We start from the raw sequence: 12,173 nt of genomic DNA, 5'->3' as shown, positions 1-12,173 counted from the left end.
GCAGAATTGCCAACATCCTCTGGCTAAGGGGCTGATGAGCTTATCTCTGTACCCCCACTTAGACTGACACAAGATGTATCATAATCCACAGCTTATATTTTCAAATTTGAAATGGGGTAAGTGGCAAAAGACAATCAGCCTACCTTACTTTTTTTCTCCATGCTGAAAGCAGCATTAAAATCTCCATTGTTGGCCTATCTGCATAGTTAAGTACAGGAGATAGGTTCATTCAAGTGCTAAAAAAAGACTGGATGTAAAGTGCTATCAATTGAGTGCTTAGTGCAGCCAGTTTTAGATTTCATCTGCAACTCATGAGTTATCTCTATGGTGTCAGTATGACACAATGGCCTTTGCCTCAGCACGTCAGATTAGAAAAGCCAAATAGTTGGTGACTCCTCTGTTCAACTATCAACGCTGTCTATGCTGGATACTTCTTCAGGTACAAGCAGAGCCAAGTCCTCCTCATTCCAGCTTGTGCACAGAAGCCAGCTGCAAGGCACAGATAAAACAGATACTGTTAGCTGAGTATAGCGTGATGATTCAGCAGTAAAAACAAACCTGATAGTTCTGTTACAGCCATCTCCCACAGCACAAAGCCCTGGACGTATCTTAATAAACAAAACCAATGATAGTACTTTTCCCTTATTAGAAAAGTTAGGCAATATCATTTCTGCTGAGTGTGAAAAATACTAACTTAGCAGGCAGACTGATTACAGACTGGAACTACTAACATTTCATCTCTCAAACAGTAACGCTGTGTGACAAACGGAAGGCTTTGGAGAGCGGTTATTCAAAGGATGGGACATCTGAGAAACTAATGATGGAAGAAAAGCAGCTTTCCAAAATTTATTATGATGATCGACAGTGGTTTTGATTGCAGGATGGAGTGATTTTGTAATTAATATTTGTTAGCTTTTGCTCACGAGAGAATGTTTTAACAGGAACCTTCTCTACCATGCAGCACTGAACCAAACTGAAACTAAAACTCCACAGCCTGGGCCCCCTGCCTTCTGTCTTGTCCCCCACTGGAAAACTCATATCACTGCTATATTCCCCAGTCTCAGCTCTGCCGTACTCCAAGCAGTTCCCTGCTGACAAGCCTCAGAGTATCTGCCATAGGTTTGCTATATATAACTAGTTCCTAAATTGGATGAAAAACAAAGAAAGGACTACACACAAAATACACCCAGTGAGTTAGAAAACACTGAAGTTTGAGAATGCATTAAACCACCCAGCTTCAATTCATGTCAAAACAGAAACCACCAGTAAAAGCACTCAGAAGCACCTTCCTGATATGTACTTACCACAGTACGCCCAGTGGAATTAGACACAGGATGGCTGACAAGAGGAAGCTAAAGCCTGAAAACCATGCAACTGTAGCTGCATAGATAACATTAAAGACTGCAAGTGAAATAGTGCCAGTCAAAATTTCTAAACAGGCAATACAAGCAAACACAGCACCTGCAAAATAACAAATTGGATTGGATTACAAACAAAACAAAACCAAAATGCTTCCCAAGTTTTTAAACTTGTTTCAAAAGATCTATCTGCAATATTTCAGCAAGTGTGCAAGTAACAAGCTCCTGAGTACCATATATCTTTGTTATGGAAGCGTCTTCCATGGGGACTCCTACAGAAGACTTTTTAAATGAAATTTTTTGTTGTTGCTGTTGTTGTTAGAGGAAACTACTTTTCTTTGCTATTATCCTGTCACTGCATTGCTATATTGAATCTATTTGTTACATGAAATTCAAGCTGTTCATACTCACTAACCACATTCTGCACAGCTTCATCCTTTACCCCTTTCAATTCTCCCCTCTATTCTCAGTCTCCCCTTCCTTTTTCCTCCTTTGCTAGTCTCCATTCTTACATGTGGAAAAGGCTCTTTGCAACAAAGAGCAACAAGGACTGCTGGTTCAGCACATAACCATACCCTTCTCATTTTTTAAATGAAAGAAGCAATCTTTCACTGGCTCTGCACTACACAGTGAGGTGTCAGTCTATCCCATCTGCATATTTTTGGACACATTTTCCCAAGCTGCGTCCATATTCATCAGACTATGAACAAAATCACAATAGGTAAGCAGAAAAGGATGGCAAGAGGCAACCTAATTCCTGCATCAAATTACTCAAGTATCCAAAGCCACAAAGAACGCCAAGAAACAACAACAACAGAAACATGGTACAAAGTACTTTGTACAACAGTACAAGGAGATCTTTGTTTCAGTGTCTAAAGATGTGTACTTTTTAAAATGAAAACCAACTCACAAGAATGCTTCTAGACAATATGTGCTCCTCAAAATCTGGCTGCAGCAAAATATGAGACACCAGAGACATATTTTGAGGCCTCACATGTTTCTGTGTGTGTGTTCCATTAAAGAAAGCACTTCTAGAAATAATATGTTACAGCCCTTGAGACACCTTTAAGTGGTCATGGGCATTTGTGAAGCTGGTACATTGCCCGGCATCCAAGCCTTTGTTTTTAAGTGTACTGAAGGCTGACCACTTAATGCTTATCTTTCTAAGTTATAAAGTGTGACACTGATGAAACAACAAGTGTTTATTTTCTCCATCAAAATCTTGTGAATGTAGAAGCTGTTCTACATGTCATGTTTACAAAAGGAACTGTAATATTGCATCTGCATCCCAGGGCTGGGTGATGTGGTTGCCAAGCTGCTCTCCATGCGTTTGAAAAGTCATGGCTGACAGATGAAGTCCCTGGTGACTGGAAAAACAGAAATATCACTCCCATTTTTAAGAAAGGGAGAAAGGAAGATCTGTGGAACAACAGGCCAGTGAGCCTCACCTCTGTGCCTGGAAAGATCATGGAGCAGATCCTCCTTGAAGAGATGTTAATGCACATGAGGAACAAGAGGGTAATTGGAGACAACCAGCAAGGCTTCACCAATGGAAGGGTACGTCTGGTCAAACTGGTGGCCTTCTGTGATGAAGTGGTGGACACAGGAAAGGCAACTGATGTCATCTACCTGGACTTGTGCAAGGACTTTGACATGGTCCCCACCGCACCCTTACATCTAAATTGGACAGATGTAGGTTCAAAAGGTGGACTATTTGGCAGACAAGGAATTAGTTGGAAGGTCACAACCAGAGGGTTGTGGTCAGTGGTTCTATGTTCAGGTGGAGGCCAGTGATGAGAGGTGTCTCCCAGGGGCCCATCTTGGAATCAGTACTCTTTAACATTGGTGACAGATGATGGGATTGAGTACATCATCAGCAAGTTTGCTGCTGACACCAAGCTGAGCAGTGTAGTTGATATGGAGAAGGAAGGGATGCCATCCAGAAAGACCCTGATAAACTTGAAAGGTGGGACCGTGTAAACCTAATGAGGTTTAACAAAGCCAGCTGCAAATGTTGCACTCAGTAATCTCAGATAAATATACAGACTGAGAGAAGAAATCTTTGAAAGCAGCCCTGCTGAGAAGGACACAGGGGTCCTGACAGATGAAAAACATGAGCCAGCAGTGAGTGCTTGCAGCCCAGAAGGTCAGCAGTATCATGGCTGCATCAACAGAGGGGTGGCCAGTAGGGAGAGAGAAGTGACTGTCCCCCTCTATTCTGACTTCCCCCATCTCTAGGCCCACCTGGACTCTAATGTGTCAAGGTCCAGGACCCTCAACCCAGGAAGGATGAGGAGCATTTGGAAAGAGTCCAGAAGAGGACCATGAGGATGATCAGAGGGATGGAATGCCTCTCCTATGAAGACAGGATGAGGAAGCTGGGCTTGTTCAGTCTGAAGAAGAGAAATCTCTGTGAAGATCTCATTATGGTCTTCCAGGACTTAAAGGCAGACCACAAACAAGAGATAAATCCATTTTTTGTACAGGTAGACAGTGATAGGACAAGGGGGAATGGTTTTAAGTTAAAGGAGGGGAAATTCACATTAGATACTACAAGGAACTTTTCCACAGATAGGGTGGCGAGATGCTGGAACAGGTTGCCCAGAGATGTTGCAGATGTCCCATCCCTGGAGGTCTAAGGGGGCCCCGGGCAACCTGATCTAGAGCTTGACCTACAGCTGGCAACCCTGCCTGCAGCAGGGGGTTGGAATTTGATGATCCTTGAGGTTTCTTCCAATCCAAGCCATTCTATGATTCTGTGATCTGTATAGGTATTGAGCATTCATACTCTGCATAATCTTTCTTTTTAGAGCAATAACTTCTTTCAAAGTTGAAACTTGCAGTAGAATCATAGAATCACCAAGGTTGGAAAATACCTCCAAAACTCATCCAGCAAGCAGTCTGAAAATACCAATATATATCTGTTTGTCTAAAGGTGACCTTGGTGTGTCTCTCTTCTGAAATACAACATCACAGCATTTTTGAAAAACAAATTCCACTCACCCTGCTCACTGGGGAGAACCACTTTTGACAGCATGGATCGGAGAACAGGAATAGGCATAATGCAGAATAAAGATGGCAATCTTACTGTAAAGCAATGAAACGGTACGGAGACATGAATGTAACAGAAATCCCAGATTTTACAGACACGTTGCAAACAAACTAGATATGTATTTTTGAGTGCTCAGTCACCTAAATAGTAAAAGGAGATCAATCAATCAAACCAGTTGTGCACTGAAACATAAGCATCCAAGCACAGAGGAATCCCTAAATCCACTACATGTGTATAGCACTAAAACCAAACCATAAGCCAAATGAATTCACTCACTCTCCATACTATTTGTCTTTTGATTAAACCCTAAATCAGTATGACTCAACCTTGTATATTTTACCTCTTCAGAGTGGTGCATCCAATATCCACCACCACCACAAATCACTATAAATCACACATAAGGATTTTCTTTTATATTGTTGAGAATTGACTTTGAACTCACCTAAAAACATGAGCAGGGTTGTTTTGGCAAAGGCAGCCATGACAATTCCTCCAATGTAAGAAAATATCCCGATAAAGACAATGTAAATGTCTTTGAGACATTTAGAAAATAAGTAAACTCCCAAAAAACTGGTCACAGAGACAGAAGTGAATGCAGCTGCTCCGTATCCAATGTACACTTCAGTCCAGCACAGTGGCTCGTCCAGTTCATACAATGTAAAAAGGGAACCCCCCCCATACATAGTAAATAAATAAGTCATAAATATAAAAAGTAACACAATGATTAAAATTCTCTTTTTAGAAGGGGCAGTTTTAAAAAGCATGTACACTCCAGAAAATGTTTCTTTTAGATATTCTTTATAAGACAATGGTGCCTGTTGCTGCAATTCAGATACGTGCACTGTGTCTTCCAGAAAAAAAATAATATAGACAATGTTAACAACATGAAGTAAAGATGCTGTCACAAATGTCCATGTAAAGCCCATTTCTCTTAAAAAGTACCCAGAAGACAATCCTGCCAATCCAGATACAACTCCAAAAATTAAATCAACCACAGCTATTCGTTTTGTTTTCTGTTTCTCATCATGACACTGATCTGCTATATAAGCAAAGCCTCCTCCAAGGAAAGTTGCCATACTCCCAAACAGTCCCGAAATAAATGTAACAAAAAACAGGACAGAGATTGGCAAGGAGAAGTACGATATTACAGTGAGGAAAATATCTGCAATCAAAGCTCCAGTTGATGGTAAAACCAAAGACTTTTTTCGTCCCTGGTGATCCCCATTAGCTACAATGATAAAAGCAACTATCAGGCTGGGAACTGCCCCTGTTAAGTCCAGCTGCATGTTAAAAAGAGAAGTCTTTTCTTGAACTCCCTGCAAAGAGAAAATCAGAAATAATGGTAAACACCATAATGTACTGTAAAAAAAATAAAATATATATATATATATATATATACATATATATGTAGGTATATATATGATATATAATCACGTACTTTATATACTTATGCCATAATAAGCATGCAGCATAACATTTACCATAAAACAGTATTTGTTTACATATTATAAAATATGTTATTGTAAAATATACAGTATCATCTTCCAAGATTATATGATCTCATATAATACTGTATTAAGCTGTAATCAAATACAGCATAGTAGTATATATCATAATATATACATTATACCAGATAATAATACAAAGGAATTGCATTTTTTAAAGACATGCCTTTGTAATTTTGTTTCCAGTACCTCTCAAACATCCCTTGTTGCATTAGACCCCAGAACCAGAACTTGTTTCTTAAGATATGCTCTCACAAGTACTCTTGACACAGCAGTTTCAATGAAGACAAAACAACAATTCTTTGCTACGTTCATTTACAAGAGCTGGTGTTCTTACTGTAGGCACCTCCTTCAATACAGAGCACTGCCAAAGGATACTGGGCCCATTTTAATCCTTCAGAAATCATTAGTAGAACAATCTTTGATTGAGAAGCACAGCCCAGGCTCTCTACTCACAGGAGATCTCTTTTTTCTCCCTAAATAATCCTGGTGGGAGGGTCACAAAGAAGCAATTCACTGACCAGCACATTCTGCAAGTGAATAGGGCAGCGTTTGCTGCTGACATCCCAATGTGCCGTGTTATGAGTAGCAACAGCACACAGATGTGAAACAGTGTTAAAAATTATATTGACTCATGTGTATAGAATGTGAACTAACTCCTTACTGGCAAGTTCTGGGTTCAGAAACTGTCCAAATCAGTGATACCTCTGTTGATAAGCCACAGCAGGTACTCTCATAAGGAACAGTAGCTAACGCTGTAAACAAACATCATAGGAAAAAATGTCTTGGTTCTTTTAGAAAGAAGTTTAAAAATCAAATACAGTTTATAGTTAATAGAATATCAATGTTTGTAAAGAAAAGAACTCAAGAGCTAATAGGAAAAAATATTTTGCACATTAATGAAGCTGGCTGCTAAGCGATGGTGTGCAGCAAGCTGATTTGGATCTGGCTTTTAATAGATTTATGCAGACTGAAGAAACAGCAGTCCCAGCAGCCCTTTCAAAGAGAACAACCTGTCCAGATAAAAGAGCAGCAGCAGAGAAGGTGGTAACTGCATTCACACAAACCCTTCCTACAGGATCATCTCACAAAATAGACTTTCAAACATAGAGCGTAACTCTGAAATCAGATCCCTGAGGCATCAGACAGAGCAGGGCAGCAGCCCTGTCTATGGGTATGGCAGTGTAGCAGGAAGCCAGGCAACCTGGAGCATAAAGCTGTAGGAAAGGACTTAATGTGAGAGGAGAATGGCAGCAAGACTGGCAAGGGATGGGAAATTATTTGGTCTGAAACGACAGTGCCAATAGGAAAGGAAGCAACTCAGCCCACAGACAAACAGGCACAGCAAACAAAGCACAGCAAATAAAGCACAAATAACTCCAGGGCAGGGAGTGGCTGCATTTATAGAGCATGAAAACACCTTTCTGCAACAGGCTGTGCTATTTGTGCCATTTACAGCGCCTGCTGCAGGCGTTGCTTCTTCACAAGTGTCAGGTTCTAAGTCAATGACCACCGTAGAAAAGTACATAGGTAATACACTGGAAATCAAACTAAATATTATTACTATTTATGTTCTCAGTCTGCATTAAACATGCAATGCAGACGTTACTGCTGAAATACACAGATATATGAACTTGGAAGAAACCAGCAAAGGTTTGGGTCTCATTGTTTTGGAAGCAGGTGTACAACATAAGGAATGTGGCTATAAATTCAGATTCCCTTCCAGTACCTAAAGGGAGCCCAAAAACAGGAGGGGAGTCAATTCTTTGAAAGGGTAGATAACAGCAGGACAAGAGTTTTAAGTTGAAGAAGGGAAGATTTAGGTTGGATGTCAGGGGGAAGCTCTTTAGAGAGAGAGTGGTGAGGTGCTGGAACAGGCTGCCCAGAGAGGCTGTGGATGCCCCATGCCTGGAGGTGTTCAAGGCCAGGTTGGATGGGGCCCTGGGCAGCCTGGTCTGTTATTAAATGGGGAGGTTGGTGGCCCTGCATGTGGCAGGGAGGTTGGAGCTTCATGATCCTTGAGGTCCCTTCCAAGCTGGGCCATTCTATGATTCTATGACACCCCAAATGACTGTAACCCTACTGCCACAAATGGCCTGCTGCCTACTGACCACACAACTGAAGAAGTACAGAAAAACTCAATTAGAGTGAAAGTCCCCCTTTGTGTTGTTATAAACTCATCAGAAACCGATACAGAAAACAACTGGTCAAACCCTCAGCTGCTTTGTAATCATATAGCTACAAAGACTCACTCACCATGTAACTACACACACTCAAAAACAAAGGTCTAGCTTTCTAATCTGTGAATTTGCTCTACTCTGAGACAAATGCTTATGCTGGACAGAAGTAATGCCCAAAAACACAGATTACAAAATGGAAAGAGTGACAGCGAAGAAATGATTCACATGCATACGGATCAAATTAAGAGGGAAGTCTTTTGCCTGAGGCTACAACGTAGAGCATACGACAAACAGGCTCACAAAATTACAAATATTACTGACAAAAGGAAAATGCATGTGCCCTGAACGATAAGCAGTGTTTAATTAATAACATAGCTCCTCCTGAGCTACAAAAACGATTATTCAAACCAGGGATCAGAATGTTCCCTGTATTTGAGTTACTTTGAAATTCATTTTTATTTATCGCAAAATTGCTATAATAAATGCAAATCCAAGGAAATAATTAATCCACATGCTGCCTAGACTATCCATTTTGAATGACAGTCTACTTTTTTTTGTAGACCTCAAGTGATTTTATCTTCTTTTAGTTTCTTCTTACATTTCAATTTGAAATAAATGAGATCAGTAAGAAGCTTCTCCATCCCCAGAACCGAAGGACTTAACACTAACTCAATCTGTAGAAGAGGTTTTCCTCTAAAAGTTGACACCAAGCACCCCTTACAGTAGAATTTACTGTACCTACGTATATAACTCACAGTGACCTTGGAAAATCCCAAACACCTACTTCTATCATCAGGAAAGGGCCTGGGACTGTATTACTGGATCTACTCTTTTCGTCATACACAGGGCTACAGCTCAGCACAGACACCGCTGAAATTTATAGGTGATTTTGAGTTCTACATCAGTATACGATGGGAACGAGCATGGTACAAAAATACGGGCTAGACAGACAGACTACAGCATGACTGTCCAATAATTCATGGCCTGTGGGCTACCATCGAAATGGAGGGAATGGAACTTTGTCAAGAAAGGGAAACAAGTTCTACTGGCCATGACTCAGATAACGTCTTGAAGGACTCCTACTCTCAAATATCAAAACTTCTGTATGTAGGAAACACAGCTGGCTTCCTTTATGCCAAAAATCCTGTAGCTTGCAAATCCACTGTCAGCTCAATCAGTGCTGCTGTGTAAATTTCAGCACTCTGCTTCAGTCTTTTGCCAGAAGATACATCACGTGTTAAATCTTGGAGTGTATGTGGTCACAATTGGAAGCTTGAGTTGTATTTGGGAAGCTTCTAGCAAATGCAAAGTACAGAAATGTTGGTAGGTTTTCTGATGGACTCTGCAATTGGAACTACCAAGCACCACATCTAATTCTAATAGCTGTCTTTTCCATTGACACATGACACTGTACAATAAAATGCCCACAGTTACAAACAAGGAGCTAATAATAAAAAAAAAAGCCTTTGGGGGAGGAACACACAAGCATATTTGTAACAATAATTGGTTATGGTCTCCAGATCAGTTCCAATGGATGGCATATATTACCTTCCTTTGCTGTCTGGGCTGTTGTCTGGGCATTCTGGACTAGAATTCTATTTACCTCTTTATCCTCAAATTCTTCCTTCTCCTGCCCTATGAAGAAGAAGAACCTACTTCATGCTAAAAATTCTGAACATTTCTTATTTTCAACAGAAGCACAAGACATTAAAGATTTTATTTTATATCTGACAAATGAGGTTGATACGCTCCAATGTTCAGTTCTTCACATAAGCAGGTTGTCACACATTCCAACCTTGGATGTGACCAAAATCTTCAAGTGCCACCTGTTTTACTGCAGCATCAAGGAATACCAACAGTTAGCTTCCATTCACTCTATTTTCTGTGTAACTTAACCCCATTTTCTGCACAATTTACAGTCCAGGCATCTACTTCTCTCACTTTACCATGCAGAGTCAGATTCCACTTAACCCAATCCAAGCTTCAGTAGCTGTTATCAAGGATGACTTTGCTGAACTTCTTCTGTAAATATATTCTTATTGCCATCCCCATGTTAGATACTGCAATCATGCGAATACAGAGTATGTTAGAGGAATTCACTGCTTCAGAAAAACAGTTACAAACTAAAAAATAATAATAATTAAAAAAAAGATAATCCTTCTGTTGAACCAGCACTCTGATCTAATCCAAACTGTAACCTCTAACTGTAATAACTGCTAAATACAACACACTGGGGAAACAGCGGGAACAGAGTGGAAAGAGACAGTAGGGAGGTGGTGGAGTCACAGCTGCTAGAGGTGCTCAAGGAAAGAGAAGACCTGCCATTTAGGGACATGGTCAGTGGGCATGGTGATGATGGGTTAACAGTTGGGCTAAATGATCTTAGTGGCCTCTTCCAACTTAATGACTCCATGATTCTCTGAAAGCAAAGATGGAGCATAATCAACTCTTCTGTTGACACCCCACATCAGTTCCGCTAATGTGTAGCATTAAAACTGCTCTGAAGTACCACTGCAGAGGTTTCAATCAGCACCCAGCTACACAGCATACCATGAAAAAGTGTAACAAATGGTACTGGCCATGGATCATCACACCATCTTTGTATTTCAACAAGGTAGATGAGCAGTGTCCTGTGAATGGTAGATCTGATGTTTCATATATGTAGGACAATTGTCAAATTGTATGTACAAAGAGCACTCCAAATCACGGAGACACCACTGATAGTGAATAAACACATGGAAGGAGAGCTTGCAGCTGCACCCTTTGTTATGGGAGGCCAATGTCAACTTGGGCCCAATCCAAGATGATTTTCAACCAGTAAAAGATGACTAAAAGATCAGAGGATGAATTCATCTCAGCGTCTTCCTGGAAAAAATTCATAGAAGCATGGAACTGTTTGAGTTGGAAGGGACCCTTAAAGGCCATTTAATCCAATTCCCAGCACTGAACAGGCCACCGAGAGCTAGATTAGGCGCTCATGGCCCCATCTCTGACCCTGAATGTCTCCATGGATGGGGCTCCACCCACCAGAACTCAGGGCAACCCGTGCCAGTGCCACCCTTATTGCAAAACTTCTCTCTTACACACCTTATATCCCCACAGACTTCTCTGGGATCTTTCTTCCTGGCCTCTTTCAGCCTTGACAACTACGTCCAGTGCAACACTAGAGCAAGTAGGCAGCAAAGTGACAGCGGTTTAGGAAACTACTACATTTTCTACCTATAAAAGGTTAAATAAGGTAAAAGAGAGAACAACTTGCTCAGTACCTACAGGCTGAAGGTTTTATCGCTTGTATTTCCAGCTGCCTTTTCTCCTTGCTCTTACCTTCTGCATGACATAAGTTGGGCTGCTCTTGTTCCGCACACAGTGACTGCTGTTGTCGCTGCTGATGGCGGTGGAGTTGTACTCCTCTTCCCACACCTTTCGGTAAATGAACTGCTGCACCACCGGGCCCGTCAGGGAACTTGCGAATACGTAGACGAAAATGACCGGCTCCACGAGCAAAACCTTCCTCATTGCTGGATCCTACCTTTAACTCGCTTCAGCAGAAAAAAGAAAACGTCACAACGATCGCTCGGACGAAAGGAAACCGCCACCCAACCTGCAGGAGGAAGGACTGCGGCACCCGACCCCCCGCCCGCCTCAGTGCCTCCTCCTCCCTATCCCTGCCGGTCGCCCCTGCCCTCGGCGCCGTACCTCAGCCGGCCCGCTCCCCGCCCCGTCCCGCCAGAGGTCACGCCGCGCCGTGTTTATGTCCGCACTGCGCGACACCGAGGGCCGGGCGGCGAGGGCGGCTCTCCAGCGGCGCGGTCCCGCCCCTCGGCCGGGAGGAAGGAGGCGGGCGGGGAGGCGTGGGGCGGGGTTGGGCGGTTGTGCTCGCCGTTCCTCTGCGCGCCTTCCCATCTGCAGCCCAGTAAGGGCTGATTTTGGTGTAGAGACTCTGTGACGGCTTTTCCCGGTTCACGCTCTTGGCAGGGTTTTGTTGCCGGCAGTTTGTCTCATGGCCGTGCGTCTCGCTTGCTCGGAGTCCGGCGTGGTTGCTGCCAAGGTGGGGTGGACTTTGTCTTCTGGCGGCGCT

General features: G+C 42.2%; 1 protein-coding gene across 2 annotated transcripts; it reads right to left on the bottom strand.

Annotated features, from left to right (window-relative positions):
* On the bottom strand, nt 1–11,924 carry SLC46A3 (solute carrier family 46 member 3). Of its 2 annotated transcripts, XM_048933693.1 has the most exons (6): nt 11,792–11,924; nt 11,420–11,634; nt 4,853–5,726; nt 4,362–4,445; nt 1,305–1,461; nt 1–489 (listed from the first exon to the last, which is right to left on the bottom strand). In XM_048933693.1, exons 2-6 carry the CDS (start codon nt 11,609–11,611, stop codon nt 402–404), a joined length of 1,395 nt encoding a protein of 464 aa, XP_048789650.1. In that variant the 5' UTR covers nt 11,612–11,634; nt 11,792–11,924; the 3' UTR covers nt 1–401. The 2 variants fall into 2 exon arrangements, with proteins under 2 accessions (XP_048789650.1, XP_048789651.1); XM_048933694.1 differs by lacking the exon at nt 11,792–11,924 and having other exon boundaries at nt 4,853–10,155; nt 11,420–11,535.
* Between the last annotated feature and the right edge of the window lie 249 nt (nt 11,925–12,173).

This window comes from Lagopus muta, chromosome 1 (genome assembly GCF_023343835.1).
Source record: "Lagopus muta isolate bLagMut1 chromosome 1, bLagMut1 primary, whole genome shotgun sequence".
Classification (NCBI taxonomy): Eukaryota; Metazoa; Chordata; class Aves; order Galliformes; family Phasianidae; genus Lagopus; species Lagopus muta.
The sequence above is the reverse complement of the archived record's forward strand: the minus strand, read 5'-3'. Positions and strand labels throughout refer to the sequence as shown.

Excerpts from the sequence above, each read along its gene's own strand:
- SLC46A3 (XM_048933693.1), bottom strand. The coding sequence starts at position 11,611 with ATGAGGAAGGTTTTGCTCGTGGAGCCGGTCATTTTCGTCTACGTATTC. Across the intron at positions 5,727-11,419 it reads CAACTTATGTCATGCAGAAG|GGAGTTCAAGAAAAGACTTC; the intron begins GTAAGAGCAAGG and ends TTCTCTTTGCAG. Across the intron at positions 1,462-4,361 it reads GGTTCTCCCCAGTGAGCAGG|GTGCTGTGTTTGCTTGTATT; the intron begins GTGAGTGGAATT and ends GTTATTTTGCAG.